This window comes from Barbus barbus (genome assembly GCF_936440315.1).
Source record: "Barbus barbus genome assembly, chromosome: 16".
Lineage (NCBI taxonomy): Eukaryota > Metazoa > Chordata > Actinopteri > Cypriniformes > Cyprinidae > Barbus > Barbus barbus.
Window position 1 is genome coordinate 9566359 of NC_136744.1, and position 19064 is coordinate 9585422.

Here is a 19064-nt window from a genome sequence, read left to right on the forward strand (position 1 = left end):
AAAGCCTGAAAAAATAGTGCAGAAAAGTAAAAAACACAAGTTTGATATGAGTGGGTGGTATATCATATATGCATATTTAAATTTGTTTTAGGGTGTATCTCACAAAAAATGCCTATAGGTTAAATGTCACTTCAAAATCAGAAGAAAAGAAAACAAATAATTTGCATGAAGAAAATTGAACTTGTTTTAGGACCATTAAGATTACAGTGTGACTTTTTTTTTCAGGCCAAACAAATGAATTAGTTTTCAATTAAATTAACATTAATTTCTTTCTCCATAGTCCTATAGAATCCTGTCAGAATTTCTACAAAGACTTCACGTTACAAATTGACATGGCTTTCAACGTGTTCTTCTTACTCTACTTTGGCTTGCGTGTAAGTACATATATTTAACTTTCATATTCAACATCTTTTTACCACGTTCTGTACACTGACTATTATGTTTTGGCATGAAAACATTTTAATGTTTGACTCGAAATTGTTCATTCTAATGTTCATACATCTAAATTAGTTAATTCTTCGTACTAAAATGTGATCCCCTTTAAAATGGTGTAATGTATGTTTCTTTTTCTTTTCAACTTCCAGTTCATAGCAGCCAATGATAAGCTGTGGTTCTGGCTGGAGGTGAACTCAGTGGTGGACTTCTTCACAGTACCGCCCGTGTTTGTGTCAGTGTATCTGAACAGGAGCTGGCTGGGTAAGTCTCCAAACATTCTCCTCACTCCCTTTTCCTCTTGACCCTCCTGTCAGTCCCTGCACCCCAGGGAAGCGGTCACAGGAGCAGCTCAAACCACAAATTTGAACAGGAGATTTTATGATTATTAAGCCAAGCTGCCATGGTTTGTTGTCACTCTCTGTCACGGGAACCCCAAGAATAGCTACAAAATGTCACGGCTTAGGAACTAGACAAACTGCAAAGATGACAGTGGGTCTTAGGTGAAGAAGAGCTGGGAAGGATGGCAGGAACGTGATTTAGGCTTTAATTGTTAAACAGGCCCATTTGCACCAAGTCATTCTACAGTGTCGTTTTCGTTATAGTTATGGACTTCTCTATCCTCATATATTTTAATAAAAGGTTATTAAAACTTCATAGTTATAGCTACTTTCCTTGGTTTGAACAGGCCTTGAACTTGGCCACACACCACTTCCCCCCCTTTATTGGTCACACATTTTGGGTTCTGGATGCTGGTGTTCACTAGGTTTCTTAACCTTGCAGGAGACACACTGATAAACATAAACCAGCCCAAACCAGCTTTTTAAGTTTTACTTACAGTGTCTAAACTAGACTGGTTTGGGATGTTACAGAAGGGTGAGATTTGGCAAAGGGCTGATGGTAATGATTTCCCATCAGAACGTGTTTTTGTCAAAGCTGGGTTGAGCGACAGGTGAGACACGACTGGAGTTTAAAACATCCTGTTGCCAAAGGAAAGGAGGTCCGCTTTAGCCTACAGTATGTACAGTTAATGTAAACACAATTGTTCATAACCGTTACACCACCTGTGTCATTAGTGCTTTCCAAAACAACTGTAAAAAGAATTCCGTCCTTCCTTAAACACATCAAAAACCACTAGTTAATAATTTAGCACTACAGTAGTCGGCTTTAGAAAACTGTCATCTTCTGCCATGGTGCTGTTTGAATAATGCATTAGAAAAGCAGCAGTTCATTAAAAAATCTGTAATTTTAGTGGTGTTCCTCCCTACCAAGCCAGTAAATGAAAATCAAATAAAAGCTGCTCTCAACACCCGCCTAATAACAGCTGTTTGGCTGAGCGGCATATGTAAACAATCACTCACTTTCCTGTGCAGTACAAATGCTGAGAAAGTTTCAACTAAACTCGTTAAAAGCGTCAAACCATTAGGAGTATAATGGCTTGGAGACAGACCAATTTTGTAATCAGAGTGTTTTCCTTAATTTCACAGATGTCCATAATTTCGGGCATTGTCGTCTACTGAGTGGTGACTCACCTCAGAGAAGCATCATGATTAAAACATTACAGGATGTAGAATTTTAGTCAGAAGAAATTCGACTTTCAGTCTTGACTTTAGTCTAGCTGATCAAACCAGTTGGTTGAGTGGTGAAACATAATTGATGTAATGATGTAATGTAATGATGAAAATAACAGAGATTTGGGTAAGATGTAAATCTTAATTGTGCTGTGCTTTAAAGGCACTATACGGTATATTGTACACCACCATTCAAAAGTTTAGGTTTAGTTAGACTTTTGGGTAACACTTTATTTTAAGGTGTCCTTGTTACAAATGTTACATATACTTACTAGGGCTGCACAATATATCGTTTCAGCATCCATATCGCGATGTGCGCAGCCGCTATAGTCACATCGCAGGATGTGCAATGTTTAGTATACTGATTGTTATATTTTTACTGATCGTTTTCTGCCCCGCGCCACAACAGCTACAGGCTGTCTACACTGGATGCGACAAAGTAACCGTTACAAGTCACATGAACTTTCAGTACGTCATAAAAAGAGCAAGGGATTTACTCGCGTGCGTGCCGTATCCACTGTAGACAGCATAACTGATTACAGTAGGGTTCTATTGTATTTTGTTGCGTCACGCCGCACTGCTCGCGTCCAGTGTAGACACTGTGCGCAGATGTTCCGAGACACGTTCCGTTCATCTCCGTGTCTATTTGTGTCTGAAATGACACATACGCTCGAAACTGTCAAAATGTATGTCTCTGCAAGTAGGCTATTCTTGTAAACACAGATGCTAATGGCTTAGGTGAAGGTAAACAATTGAGAAAGTAAATGGATAGTATATTGGTTCACAGCAGTTTAATGTTTCTGAGGCTTTCTGTGTCATGAATGTTAATCAAAAACACAACACATAGGGAAAAAAATCACTTTTGTAGCTTTAACACAGATTTATTAGATTTAATTTATACAGTGAAGACTATGCAGTGTTATTTTACATTTGATTATTCAATTTCTGTACCTGAATACTGTTACACTTACCTGAAGAATATAAAGCATTGTTTATTTCATTTGTATTATTTTTCTATTATATTTATCTATTTTTTTATTTGTTTATTTTCTATGCTGATTTATTCACCTCCAAAATCAACCCAATCAATGATTTTTTTCCAAATAGAGCTGTTCAAGTCTTTTTTTATTTTCATATGGCAATATATATTGCAGAAAGAAAAATTATCGCAATGTTTTTTTTCCAATATCGTACAGCCTTAATACTTAATATTATAATAACAATAAATTATGCATAATTACAAGCAAGTAACCCTAAGCCAAACTTACTTAACTGAACTTAACATTCATAAAAGAAATATAATTGTGTAAATATTACACAATTATATTTAATTTCACGTATAGAATTGAGTAAAGTCTACTTCCCTAAATTTAACAAAGAAATGAAGTAACTTAAGCTTGGCCAGTAAAAGTTTGAGTGTTTTTTTCTTAGTCCAAGCTTACTTGGCAATACTTTGATTTTACGCAGTATAGCACTGAATTAAACCATACTTTTAAAGTATGTGTTACTCATAAATATCTAGGGCTGTAATCAACCAAAGAAAATCTTGGTCGACTGAAGTCCTGAAACTTTCGACTAAAAATCGACTAAAAATGACGTTGTGGAGAAAAAAAAACGTACGTTACATTAATTAGATACGCACTGTGCTCAGTACTTCGTAGCCTTGTTGTCTGCCTAAATTAATTATAAATAAACATAAAAAACTAATAGGCTATTTGCAGTATATTAAATCGTTTTTGACCTAATTATTTTGCACTGAAATGAGTCTGACACACGAGTCTGTCGTCTCTGACAGCGGTGCATCACGTGCACCTGCGCAATATCATAGCCTGTGATTTCTGAAAACAGTACTATGTTGTCAACTAGTGATATCACAAGAACTTTTGAGGAATGTGCAACATAATTTAGAAAATTATTTTTGTCATATGTTATAAGTATAACTGTCAGACACTATCATTTCAGCCGCTCTGCGCAGCTCGCACAGAGCGAGGCTGAACATAAGAGCTCAGCTTCGCGGCTGAGACACGAATAGACTTAAAGCTTTTACTCTTAATAAACACAAAAGGCGCGTCCACTTTAATAAAAAAAGAATATTTATTAAACAAAAGAGCAGAAACCAAATAAAGTGCATAACTGAAAAATAAAGCATCTTAGGCTCAAAACTAACACAAACAGTGGGCACAGCGCAATTGCGCAATATTGTGAGAACTGAGAACTGATCGCGCGCTGTGTGAGAACTGAGAAAGTGGAGCACTTCTATCAGAGTGATTCCGCCTATCGCGCCTTCACTAACTTTAAGTTAATCAACAACGAATTGTGACTCCTGGGAAAAACGGGATGTCTGGTCACCCTATCCCTATAACCATTCAGTTGCTGAGGCCATTGTTTCAGATCGCTAGTTTGCGTTTTGGTAGCGTATCCGCCCACTGCGGCTGCCATACTGTGAGATATACAAACGCCCCTCATCTGATTGCGATCCAGAGACAGGGACGCACATTTTAAAAGACAAGACAGTCAACTTAGCCTATAGGATGTATTTTGAATGTCCGGTAGTCCTCAAATAACATTTTAGTCCCGTCTCGTCTCGTTAACGAAGACGCGCATACATTTCGTCATAGTTTTTATCATCAGATATTAATTTTATCTCGTCAACTTCTCATCTTAGTCACAGAAAAAAAGTTCGTTAACGAATATTTTTCGTTGTCCTCTTCGTTAACGAAATTAACACTGGTTCTTTGGAAGGAGACAGCTTCTTGTTTTTACACTAGCTTGTTATTAAATAAATAATATTCAGCATCAAACCTTCTAAAGCCTACTTATCTGTCTCTCTTCTCCAGTGGGTTGGGCTAATCCAAAAAAAGTGAAAACAATGGGGGTGTTCTGAAAACAGACTGTTACCTGTGAAACAGGGGTGCTCTGAAAACACCCCCATTAGCAATTAGTGCTTTCCACCTGATGAAATGAGCGCGGCCAAACTGATGAAATGAGCGCGGCAAAAAATCGACCAATCAGATTTTTGGTCGAACCAGACCATATCGACCAATTAATCGACTAATCGACTGGGACGTTACAGCCCTATAAATATCTAAGTAGATATCATGTAGACACCATATCTACAATAACTAGTAATGTGGCACTCAGCTGAAGAAAGAGACTTCAATACTTCATACACAATACACAATGGCGGTAACATGTTTGATTGTTTTTTGAGTGTTAATGTGTCATTTTGAGTGGAAAATGAACTGCAGATGATCCAGGATGGGTCATAATTAAATCTGCTTCTTTAGGGACTATCAAAGACCATGGCACATGAGTGAACCTTTGCTATATCGTTCCCTTTTCTGAAAATTGGAGCTTGATGAAAGTGGTGGAGAACGTGCTATTAATTTGAAGGGTATGCAGAGACCCTCTACTGGGAAATAGAAATTAATCTTCTAGAAGCGGTCCAGGAGAGTCTTTTCAAACACAAGGGTTGTATATGGATTAGCATGAGGCTGTTTATAATTCACTAGCTTCCTTCATCCTTGCAATCAATTAACAACAGGTACTTGACTCTGAAATGGAGACGTTTTGTGAGCTAAAGTCCTCTTCCAAAAGCCCCATCAGTCTGTGAAGAGAAGGCAGTAATCATGTGAGGAGATCTGGTGCATATTAATGAGGGGTACGTGCACAGAGGGATATTCCTAGGTTCACTCTGGATTTTATTGTTATTTTCAGGACCATTAAAATGCTACGCTTCAATGATGTAATTTTCTTTTTTTTTTCTCCCTATTAGGGATTTTGTCTGAATGTCATATGGTATAGTTTGGCATTAGAAACCATTTAGAAACCATCAAATAAAATCAAAATTCTAAATTAAAATTGGGATAAATATACACTTCTATTCAATAAAATAAAAGTGTCTTACCCTGGCTAAATTTAATTGATCAAAAATATATTAAATACTAGATATTTTAGAAATCATTCTAATATGCTGATTCTCAAGAAACATTTATTATTATTGTAAATATTGAAAACAGTTGTGCTGCTTCAATTTTTTCGTGGAAAATGCCATACTTTTTTTTTTTCTTTTTAGTATTTTTGGATGAACAGAAAGTTCAAAAGAACAGCATTTATTTTAAATGGAAATCCTTTAATTCATCCTTGCTCAATAAAAGTATTACTTCTTAAAATAATACATTTTATTGACCTCAAGTAGTTTAGTTGAAGGTACAATGTACCAATTGTTTTTATCTGTCGCTTTTGCTAATAGTTATATAATAGTTATGATACTAGATGAGTATTTGCATATGCATATAAGTTTAGTACATATTTGTGTAAAGTCTAGTGGTTACATTTTCAGTGTTTTGGGGCTCTGTTTTTAATAAATCAGTGCTACAAAAGTACATCAGTGGATGCATATCAAAGTCATTTGTTTACTGATGAGGTTTTCAGTGGGTGATTCTTAAACCGTCAATGGTCCCAGTCCATCCCTGACTGTGGATATTGTATCCCACTGCCATCTGGTGGTTTGAAGCAGTATTGTGCCACATAACTGGATGATCTGAACTTACTGAACTAGAGGCTTCTCAGTTAGGAATATGAGTCGCATGACCAGAGGAAGAGAAATCAGTGAAGGAAACTAATTTGTGCTTTAAACTTCTTTCATATTTAGAGCCCTCTCTCACGTGGAAAGCTTCAGTACATGCACACACAGATGCATTCTGGGAGAAACGAGTGGCGAGTAATCCCGGCAACCCTTTATCCCTCTTTACACATGTTCAGTATCCCCTGATTGAGAAAAAAGAACCAGTGGTTTGTGACTGTAACATACGTGACATGCTGTTGGTCTGTGAGCTTGCAGATGTGAATGAAATAGTCTGAATGAGCATCTGTCCATTCTACACGTCCATTAAGCCTGCTTCAGTGCACAGCGCTGGCCTACTCTCCTGAATCCTGTTCCTCCAGCCTCCTGTGCCACGGGCCTCTCAGCTGCTGAGCCAGAAACATGCCATCAGGTTCAACAAAGGTTCATGGGAAATTAGTGATGCATAATGTAGATAAGGAGAATGTAGCTGTGGTATCTTCTGCATTCTTTTCTATCATTTAGACAAATCATCTTCTCAAACAAGTAGTCATTGCTGCCAAAAATCTAATTAAAGAAATGACACTATAATTGAACAAAAATGCAACACAAGGAAAAATTTACAGTACAATTCTGTAGAATACATTGGCAACAAACAGCAATATTTACATATATACCAGTGGCGTTCTATCCATTTAAGCTGCGAATGCGCTGCATACCCAGGTTATCTGAGAGAATGAATTCAATTGTTAGTTAATGTAAACATGATTATGAGTTGATCCCTTGTCATTTTAGATGTAACTTAAAGCTTAATAAAGTGTTAGGAATAAGTACATAAAATTATCTATTTGACAAACAACGGTAATATTCTGTAAATCTACGTCAGTTACGGAAGCTTCCGGCCAAGCAGATTCTCTACAGCTTTTGCGCCTCTGCTTATATACATTACCATTCTTTTGGGGTCAGTAAGATTTTTAAATGTTTTTAAAGATTTGAAATAGAACTGATTTGTAACCAAAAAGCAAACAAACATTTTTTACTAAAGCATTTCACTACATGAAAATTCAACAGCGTCTGTCTTGACTCGTACGTGCAAAGACAAGAAAGGATTGTGGAAGTTTTAATGAAATTATATTAGTGTTGATTTATTTTTATAATAGCAGCAAAATCATTATTGATATACCACAATACAAATACATTGACAGATGTAAATTTCAATCCAATTCGCATTCATTTATATAGCACTTCCACAAATATCAACAGAAATTGCTAAATTTTGCAATGTTGTTTGGACCTAATGAACAGGGGATATAGCATTAAATCAAGAAGTTCCTTTTAATCACTTTGGACCCCAATGTGTACCAGTATATGTTCAATATTTTGTTCATCTAAATTATTAAGCAGCACCCTAACTGATATGAAACCTCTAAGTGACTTTGAACAGACAGAAAAAAGCTTTCCTCTTGCAAACACAATAGACTTGTTGACCTATAATTAATTGCAATAGAGATTCATTCTTTGTTCTAGTGTAGAATGATTTGGCACACACACATATTGTGTAAAATATATTTTTTTAAATGATACTTACCTGTTTATATTGATACTTGAAATTAAAGTGTTTATAATGCCATCTTGGATTAATTGCTTTACTGAGGACATTGTGGGATTGTCCTCTCTTAAAAAAGATACATGTAACACTGTCTTAGAATGTTGTCAAAATAAGTTATCTTAGAAGGTAATATAATGTTGACAACTTTTGAGGCAGTCTTTGCATCCGGAGCATTCCGTTCACCCAAAACTAAATATTCTACCATCATTTACCAAACCTGCATGAGTTACTTTCTTCTGCTGAACATCAAAATAAAATCTTTTGAGATGTTTTTTTTATATCGATGCCAATGGTCAGCAAAACTCTTTGGTTATCAACATTCTTCAGAATAACTTCAAGTTCAAGTTCAAATGTATTTGTATAGCGTTTTTTACCATACAAATCGTTGCAAAGCAGCTCTACAGGAAATTAAGTTTCCACAATATATTTATATATTGCAGAAACTCAGGGACGGATCATGACACAGAGGTGCCCTGGGCACGGACTGATTATAGGCCCCCCTCAGTTGAAATCTCGGTCATTTTCAAAGTTCAAATAGCAATGGATTCTATCTACACCAAGTGAAAACAGCAGTATTTTTAGCAATATGTTATTTACACTAAGTGCAAATAGCTATAGATTATATTTACTCTATGTTAAAATAGAAGGATTTTCTGCTATTTATACTACTTGTTGCAAAATAGTGGCAATTATCTGCACCTCAGTATTGTAGTACATTATAAAACAGTATTCAATAATAACGTATTGAGTGTAAATTATAATTTTAATTCAGATTATTAAATGGATGCCACCTTATTGATGCAATAAAGCCCTCCCTACACCTACCCTAACCCTACCAGATACTTTATTTTCAACTTTTTGGTTATTTCTTGAATTTTGATTGAAAATAAATGCCTTTACGATGTGATATGAGATTTGAAAAGGGAGAAAAAAAGTTCGGCAAAAGGCCAATTTTCACGTCATAGTTCAGACGGGGGCCGGGCCTTGGGCCTGTTTTGGGTTTCTCCTTATTTTTATATTTTAGACAACCATCAATTAGTGATGAAAAACATTGCCGCGCTGGTGGAGACAACACAAGACCGTGCCGCGACTGAGAGCAGCTCGATGGTGTTTAGTGTCCCGCAGCAGCAGCAGGTGCGCAAGTGTCTTCAACGCAGCTGCAGAGTTCTGCGTTCAAATGCAAGCAATAGGCTAAAGCTTGCTGCAAAACCCCAGCAAACTAAATATTAAGGGGATATTTGAATTATTTACTAATATACTAGGTTTTCTGAGTCTGTGTCGCAAGGATGAAGTGCTGATCCTGACTCTCCGTCTCCTCATTAGAAGCGGATTTAGAGAGAAATGCATCTTTATTGATTATGATCAAGATAATTTTTTTTATTTTGTTAAGTGATAATTTAAAGCTTTCTATAGATATATTTATCATGTCTGTGAGGCATGTATTCGCTCCGCTTCGGTTCATTTTTGTGAAGCGCTCCTGTTCAAGACGGCAGAAAGGCATCATGTTTGTTTTCTTTGTTATATACAAGCAGGTTTTGTTGATTATTGTGAGTGCCCACAAATAAAAGTAGACCCTTTACAGTTCCGAATGATGTATTACTCTTACCTTTATCAGAAAAAAATTGTCATAGGCTATTTTAAGTTGTTTCCACTGAAAAAAATGCAAGTGTTTGCGCTGGTGCCTCCATGTCCTGCAGAGCGCACTTTAGCTTCCACTCTCCGCACAAACCAGATATAGGCTAGCGCACATTATTATTATAGCGCAGGTTTAACGCTTAAACATTGTTATATGCTTGTCTGCCGCTGGCCGCTTGGTCGTTACTTTAAAAAACATAAACTTAGGACTTATTACTATATTTAATGAACAAAAATGCTCCAAACGTTTCTCTAAATTAACTTAATAAAAAAACGAAACGAAATATAATAATTTTGCCATTACATACAAACTGAACTATTTTAGTAGCCGAAACAGTAGTATAAAGTGTTTTGGGAGAAGGGGGAAAAAAGACGGCTCGAGTCGGGACGGACTCGGGCCTGTTATTCTGATAAACTGTCGGGCCAGGGCCGGGCTAGGGCCTGAGCGTCTCGGGCCAGGGCCCGGCTAGGGTAGATTTTAATTAAATTTTTTTTTTTTTTTTTTGTCTTTTGGATGCTGCATTCAAAATCCACTTGCCTCAAAAATTTGAGGGGGCACGGTTGAAATCGCGTTCTGGGAGTAGCGGTATTTCGGCTGGCCCCCCTCTGGTCCAGTGCCCTGGGCAAATGCCCAGTAGGCCCGTGCGTTAATCCGTCCATGCAGAAACTTAATATATTTAACTTATGGCAAAATTGGATAATTCTGTATGTTGTCTGAGCGTTGGCATCCTCTGAGGTCCTCTGAGGGGTTGGCATCATCTTTTCTCAGGTGTTTGGTCATCTCAGATCATTTAAGGGTTGGATCCAGACTGAAGCTTCTGTAATTCCTAGTTGCCACGGGATCTTTGCAGAAACAGAGAAACAAATAGAGACATAATTAGTGTAGCTGCTGTTCCATCTAAGCAAAAATGATTTGTTAAACCCAAGCTAAAGAATAATAATAATGTACATTTGATATACATCAGATATACAGTGGTGTGAAAAAGTGTTGGCCCCCTTCCTGATTTTTTTTTTTTTTTTGCATGTTTGTCACACTTTAATGTTTCAGATCATCAAACAAATTTAACTATTAATCAAAGATAACACAAGTAAACACAACATGCAGTTTTTGAATGAAGTTCTTTATTATGAAGGGAAAACAAAATCCATACCCACATGGTCCTGTGTGAAAAAGTGCTTTCCCCCTAAACCTAATAACTGGTTGGGCCACCCTTAGCAGCAACAACTGCTATCAAGTGTTTTCGATAACTTGCAAATGAGTCTGTTACAGCGCTCTGGAGGAGTTTTGGCCCACTCATCTTGGCAGAATTCAGCCACATTAGAGGGTTTTCGTGCATGAACCACCTTTTTAAGGTCATGCCACAGCATCTCAATAGGATTCAGGTCAGGACTTTGACTAGGCCACTCCAAAGTCTTCATTTTGTTTTGGAGGTGGATTTGCTGGTGTATTTTGGATCATTGTCCTGCTGCAGAACCCAAGTTCGCTTCAGCTTGAGGTCACGAAAAGATGGCCGGATATTGTCCTTCAGGATTTTTTGGTAGACAGCTGAATTCATGGTTCCATTTATCACAGCAAGTCTTCCAGGTCCTGAAGCAGCAAAACAGCCCCAGACCATCACACTACCACCACCATATTTTACTGTTGGTATGATGTTCTTTTTCTGAAATGCTGTTACTTTTACGCATTACTTTTGTCTCGTCAGTCCACAGAGTATTTTCCCAAAAGTCTTGGGGATCATCAAGATGTTTTCTGGCAAAACTGAGACGAGCCTTTATGTTCTTTTTGCTCAGCAGCGGTTTTCGTCTTGGAACTCTGCCATGCAGGCCATTTTTGCCCAGTCTCTTTCTTATGGTGGAGTCATGAACACTGACCTTAAATGAGGAAAGTGAGGCCTGCAGTTCTTTAGATGTTGTTGTGGGGTCTTTTGTGACCTCTTGGATGAGTCGTCGCTGCGCTCTTGGGGTAATTTTGGTCGGCCGGCCACTCCTGGGACGGTTCACCACTTTTCCATGTTTTCGCCATTTGTGGATAATGGCTCTCACTGTGGTTCGCTGGAGTCCCAAAGCTTCAGGAATGGCTGTATAACCTTTTCCAGACTGATAGATCGAGGGGCAAACACTTTTTCACACAGGACCATGTGGGTTTGGATTTAGTTTTCCCTTCATAAAAAAACCCCTTCATTTAAAAACTGCATGTTGTGTTTACTTGTGTTATCTTTGATTAATATTTAAATTAGTTTGATGATCTGAAACATTAAAATGCAAAAAAAAACAAAAAAAAAATTCAGGAAGGGGGCCAACACTTTTTCACACCACTGTAACTGCAGTACAAGATTATAAGATGCATTATGTGAATGCTTGGCTAAAGAGATGTGTCTTTAATCTAGATTTAAACAGAGAGAGTGTGTCTGAACCCCGAACGTTATCAGGAAGGCTATTCCAGAGTTTGGGAGCCAAATGTGAAAAAGCTCTACCTCCTTTAGTGGACTTTGCTATCCTAGGTACTACCAAAAGTCCAGAGTTTTGCGACCTTAGGGAGCGGGTTGGATTGTAGCGTGGTAGAAGACGAGTTAGGTACGCAGGAGCTAAACCATTTAGGGCCTTATAGGCAAGTAATAATATTTTGTTACTGATACGGAACTTAATAGGTAGCCAGTGAAGAGACTGTAAAATTGGGGTAATATGATCATATTTTCTTGATCTGGTAAGAACTCTAGCCGCTGCATTTTGGACTATCTGTAGCTTGTTTATTGAAGATGCAGGACAACCACCTAGCAGTGCATTACAATAGTCCAGTCTAGAGGTCATGAATGCATGAACTAGCTTTTAGAAACGGGTAGCATGTTTCGAAGCTTGGCAATGTTTCTAAGATGGAAGAATGCTGTTTTTGTAACATGGGAAATATGATTTTCAAAGGTTGCTGTCTAATATAACACCCAGATTTTTTACTTTAGAGGACATGACAGTACATCTGTCTAGTTGCAAATTGTAATCCAAGAGATTCTGTGTACTGTTTTTTTGGTCCAATAAGTAATATCTCTGTCTTATCTGAATTTAATAGGAGGAAATTATTGGTCATCCAATCTTTTCCATTTTTTTACACAATGTATTAGCTTGGATAGTTTAGAAGTTTCATCCGGTCTTGTTGAGATATATAGTTGAGTATCATCAGCATAACAATGAAAAACCAAAAACTCCACAGAAGAATGTGAGTCATACTGGTTTGGAACGACATGAGGAAGAGTAAATGATGGGGGGGGGGGGTGAATTGTCTCTTTAAAGTGCTGTCTTAGCAGGCAGTTCACTAGGTTTTGGGGCAGATCTTTGGTTTTGATGTTTGGACACAGGAAAGAAACACAGCATGAAAATATCAGGAAGACACCTTTAAAGTACAGTAGATACAAATGAGCTTAACAGCAGGATTACTGCACTTAATTTAGAAAGCAATTATTGCTATAAAATGTATAATCTTCATAATCTAACATACCAGTCTTACTACAGCATGAGAAAACATAACTGCTAGTACAACCCCTGTGATTAATTCAGAATTTTTTTTTTCTTTTTAATTTTAAATCCTAGAAGATTTTAGTGTATACAAAAGCTTGTCACCTCACTAAAGCAGAGAAGGGGTCAGAGGGAAGATACATGCGTGGGAGTTTAATACTGAAAAGATCAGACCAAATACGTCAGAGATTGTGGCTTTAATCAGGGGTTTCAACCAATGGCAGGTGTCACTATCTAGGACTGAAGGGTTTTTAGTATTGTTAAACAGTCTTCTGCATGCATTCTGACGTTCATGCCTACGAAAACATTATTTCTTGGAGCAAATTAGTTGTTTTGATCAAGTACATCTGAGGTTGCACATCTTTGAAGTTCTGAGGAAACATCACATTCTGCATTTCTGAACTTGGAAAGGAGTAGGATCACAGAATCATAATCTCCAGCAAGCTGCTAGTGTTTCGGGGCCCACGGGGTACTCTGGTTACAGAAACCATTCAAGAGAGCCGCCGGCGCAAAAAGTCATCTGCTGACCTGTTTCAGAACGGTTACCGTGTGAAGTTGGGCCCAGGCCAGATAGGAGACGGCAAAGAGAGTGACAGCCAGAGCTCTCTTTTTTACTGCCTCCATGTATTGTCTAACTGGGATAAGACATCCTTTCTTGGGAACATAGTATTAGTTTTAGACTGTATTTGCAGAAACTGTGCAGTTATAATTTTTAACTTGTTTACTGTAAGAAGTTTTTTGTGTAAGAAGCAGTGTTTTTGTTTCCTATTGCTGAAGATAACATTAAACTTGCAGTAAAAAAAATTTTGCAAAGAGAAACTGGTGAATCCCGTCAGGAAGCTTTTTGATTCATTTTTGTACGAATTGCAGCAAAGCTAAGATGGTGTGTTACTGAAAAGATGATGTTTTTGAGGCTGAAGGCAGGAAAAATGCTGTTTATGTAAGAAGTCTGCTGAAGCTGGTGATATTGTTCCCTAATCTGCTTCCTGATGCTCTCATTTCAGCACCTACATCTCTCTCGCGCTCACACACACACACACACACACACACACACACACACACACACACACACAAACGTGTGATTGTTCCATGGTTCCAAATAAATTGCTCAACTAATAAATGCTTAACATCTGACTGAAGTTTAGAACAAACAAAAAATTTAACATTAACATTATTTTTTACACGGTTGAATCTTACAAGACATGTCAAGTTCTGTAGATATTTCAAAAGGTACAATATTTTTGCTAGTAAATTAGTTTTGCTTAAAAAAAGCTTAATTGTCATGGAAATTGTGATTGGAAATATAATTTGTCTGAATGCAGTATTTGCACTCTACACAAAAATATCTGAATGAGCTGCTTTATTTGCCAGAATGTGCAGAACTGAAGTAGAGTACACTGCATGGAATACACATCCACTTTGAGAAAAAAAAAGACTTTTTTATTTGTGACTTATTATTCGACTGAGCTGCTAAAATTTAATTGAATTCTAAAAAAAAAAATGACTACTACATTTGTTTGTTTTAATAAATGTGTGTTATATGAACACTTAAGCAGGTTTCTACTGTTTGACATGTTTCTCATTGCATTTATTGCATACTGTGTTGTTTCATCTACTATTTTTGAAGACCCATAAAATATTACGGTTATTAAATATTAACATTATTATTGTGACTTTTCATAACTCTGAGGCAATCCTCATTTAAAAAAAAAAACCTTTAGCAGTTATACATATAAAATATGTATAACTGCTAAAGTTTTTAAAAATACTAATGACTCTCCTGTCATCACCGACTACACTTAGCAAGTAGCAAACCATTAGTTCATGGCTGTGGTGCAAAACTAAAACTAAAGCGAAAATCAACTTGTTTGAAATGTGTCAGAGCAAGAAAGAAAACTGCGCTTGTCAGTGCCAATTATTGCCAATTATGGGTTCTTTAAAAAATTGAATGTAGAATCCAATATGCAGTAATCTGGTATTCCATTTTGAACACAGATTGCTTTACAATAACAGTCTATGCTTTTTATTGATTCGCGTCTGCTTTTCTCATTTCTCTTGCAGGTCTGAGGTTTCTAAGAGCCTTGAGATTGATACAGTTCTCAGAAATCTTACAGTTTTTGAATATCTTGAAAACAAGGTAAGGCCGGCAACATATCACGTGCCTCTCTCACTCTCAGTTTCAAAAGCTCCGCTTCGCTGGCGTTAACACACACAGTGTCTACAGCTCCTTAGGAGACTCCGGTGTCCCTTCCATCGCTTTCCACACACCTCTGCGGGTTTGACCCAGAAGTTGGCAGGGCTCATAGCTGAGCAGAATTTTTTGCGTGTGCATTTAGCGTGCTGTAGGTAAGAGAACAGGGCCGCCCTCCAGCCTGATGAATGCAGGAGTGTGAAGCAGGACATCCAGCAGGCTGTCACACACATGACAGATGAGTGCCTCCTGACACCTCAGTGGTATTTCGTAAATATGTCAATGAATCAGAAAGGAATTGGAGAAAAAGCAGTCAGCACCCAACTCAGTGGTTGTAAAACCGCTGGACGTTTCATTTATTTTAGCTGCCATCTCGTTTTTCAGTTGGGGGAAATTGCTTAGATATATCACACTGAACTGACACAGCTGTCAACAGGACGTTACTTTTGCATCACGGTATTTTCTCTCATTGGCTGCTATAGAAGGGGCGTTCACACTGACGGTGATTTGCAGTGATCGGAAATTATTTGTATTTTGGTGAGAGTGGTGATTTGAGGCGACATGAGTTTAGTGCAAAATTCACACCAACGTGGCACAGATACCACATTCGAGTAGAAACCGCCAATGTGAATGCTCCTTCAGACTTGACTTAGCTCCAATATGCGTCGGTCATCCTCGGGATCCCACTGTCTTCTGATTTATTTGCTGATAACCTGTGTGTTCACTCCCAGCGAGCAGCGTCAAGGCACGGCATTGCTCGTGTGTGTGTGTTGGGCTCAGTAGATGACTGACTGATCTGTACGTCAGTGTGATGCGTTTCACTTTGAGAGGTTTGATGTAACTCTCGTCTCTCACAGTAATTCCATCAAGCTGGTGAACCTGTGTTCCATCTTCATAAGCACATGGCTCACTGCTGCAGGATTCATTCATCTGGTGAGTGAAAAAACACACACACGCCCCCCTCTCTCCCCATGCCCTGGAGAAATGACAGAAAGGAGAGCACATGCTCTTTCGTGGGAGGAAAAAGCTCCTAAGCAAACGTCACGTCCGTCTCTTTATGGCGTATGTGGTTTGTGTTGTAGCTCATCTGAAGGTTCGGTGTTTTGTGGTTCTTTTTTTGTGTTTTTTTTGTTTTGTTTTTATCAGGATGCGCCAGAGGACATCTGTGCCACTAGATGGCAGCAGAGACTCTGATCGCCACTAAATCCTCAGTTTGGTTGCTCTCAAAATTCATCCTTGTGATTTTCTGTATGGACAGTAGATGGCTGTAGAGGATCATGTTTTGATCTGTCAGTAATTCACTCTTCGCTCTCCTTCCACTGGCAGGTGGAAAACTCAGGGGATCCATGGGAAAATTTCCAAAACTCTCAATCGCTCTCATATTGGGAATGTGTGTACTTATTAATGGTGACTATGTCCACGGTGGGATATGGAGACGTCTATGCAAGAACCACTCTTGGACGCCTTTTCATGGTCTTCTTCATTCTCGGTGGTCTGGTAAAATCACTTTTCCTCTTGTTGGCACTCCTGCACCCCTCCCCTTCCCCAATGCAAACAACTACCATGTAAAAATCATGCAAAACTCCCGTGATTTGACACTTTCATAACTGTCGTCTTTCCACAATAATAACACTGTTTTTACCATACCACAATGTTCATGATAGCCCAAATTATAACACTGTTTTTACCATATTGTATATGTCCATTGTCTTTGTAATGTTTACTCCCCTGCCGTTAAGATCCATTATTTTGTTTGACCATTACAGCCCAAGTTAAGATGAAATGTACATGCATTTTGTAAATTTTTGTAGATGCTGTTTGACACTATCCTTCATTATGTTTATTGCATTTAAATAGTCTTTTTAAAGAAATGTATTTTGATGATAATGTTGTTGCTATTCTCTTAAAACAGTTTTGCGGTTTCAGGAGATCCCATCCTTCTGTTTCCCTCCCCGAATTCCAACAAACACAGTGGCAGTCGGATGGCCCATAGTCCTGCTTGAGCGTCACCATAGCAACAGCAGTCACAAACACTCTTATAAGTGCATTTATACCAGAGTAACTTCAGATGAAGTTACTGGAAAATATACATAGAAATAACACAGCTAAAGACTAGATGTTCTGTAGGAAGTTTATGGTAAAATTATTTACAAGTGGAAAATGCCAATTTTGTCATCAATCAGAGAAACTGTTATTTCAAATAAACCACTATTGTGTTGAGTTGATTGATGGCAAGAAGTAAAATACCAAAATTGAACCCAAATAAATTTGGTTACTTTATTGAAAGCAATGGGGTAGATTAGGTAGAAGGATCACCTTATGATCACGTTTTACAGTGAATAATTTTTTAATAATGATGTCATTTTTAAATTCTTTCATAGAAAGAAATGACTCATAAAAATATTCAGATCCAAGAATCAATATATATTGCCTAGCCTTGGTCTTTAGGTGGTTAACAGACTCAAGATCAAGGTATAGATCATCACAGGCATTCAGAAGTCTCATGTGAAGCTTATATAGACATAATGCAGGACAGATGCGCTTCAGTTTTATCACTGGACACAGAAAGCTGTCCAGAAGTTTCCATAGCAATCTGCTGTTTCTTTTTGTTTTTGAGGAGGGCTGGAAATAATCACTGCTCTGCTTTATATCAGGTGTTCAATTAATGACTTCAGTATGGAAATGTTGTAAACCGTCAGATCTGATCAGGCAGATGTCATAATTCATCAGGGCCCTAGAGAGAGGTGAAGAACCTCTCACAATTCTCTTTGGGAGGTCAGGCTGACAACTCTGGGATTACGATCCCTAGTAACACACATAGTGTTCAGATAAAACAGAACTTTGTCAAGGCTGCAATCTTGCAAAGTGCATCCAGCTCATTTGAAGCACACTAATGAGTCTTAATGTGCTTTGCAGCTGTGGGCGATCAGGCTGGACTATTCAAATTCACTTGCCACTGCATTAGTGTTTGTTGGACAAAACATGGCATGTAGGTTTTTTTCTTCTTTCTCTTCCTTCTCAGAAGACGTTTTTTTGTGCTGTCAGAGAAAATACAGATGGGCAGCACGACAAACTTAAAAAAAAAAAATTGTCTCCAAACCAGTGGAGTATCTCCAAACCGGGCCTTTTGTCCCTTATTCCATTTTCCCCTCAATTTGAATTTTTTCAGATATTTTCAGAAGCACAATGGACATTTTCAGATTAATAAAATATTTTTGTATTATTTTAATAATAATAAAAATATATATATTACCAATCTACATCATTTTGTTTTTGGAGCAAACACATGTCAATTTCTGCACCTCGAGAGGTTGGAGAAAAAAAAAGAGAAAAAAGTCCAGACTCGGACGTGTCTCTCCGCTCTCTTTTTTAGCCTCTGCTTCTGTCTCCTATCTTCTCCTTAGGCCATGTTTGCCAGCTACGTCCCTGAAATCATAGAGTTAATAGGAAACCGCAAGAAATATGGTGGTTCCTATAGTGCGGTAAATGGCAGAAAGTAAGTATTCCAGGTGCCTCTGTGGCTTTGGTCACAGCAGAACCCCTCTTTGCATGCACTTT

The 19064-nt window shown here is 37.9% G+C and overlaps 1 protein-coding gene across 5 annotated transcripts in view; it reads left to right on the top strand.

Moving 5' to 3' along the window:
• Positions 1-19064, top strand: part of LOC306882603 (calcium-activated potassium channel subunit alpha-1a) — a 210135-nt gene that overhangs the window by 126409 nt on the left and 64662 nt on the right. For 3 of the 5 annotated variants that reach the window (XM_079437328.1, XM_079437326.1, XM_079437330.1), the window contains exons 4-9: positions 281-374; positions 585-696; positions 15377-15452; positions 16364-16439; positions 16833-17003; positions 18911-19002. In XM_079437328.1, the coding sequence (XP_079293454.1) occupies positions 281-374; positions 585-696; positions 15377-15452; positions 16364-16439; positions 16833-17003; positions 18911-19002 (621 nt within the window). The remainder of the gene's footprint in view (positions 1-280; positions 375-584; positions 697-15376; positions 15453-16363; positions 16440-16832; positions 17004-18910; positions 19003-19064) is intronic. The other 2 variants (XM_079437327.1, XM_079437329.1) reach the window with 1 other exon arrangement.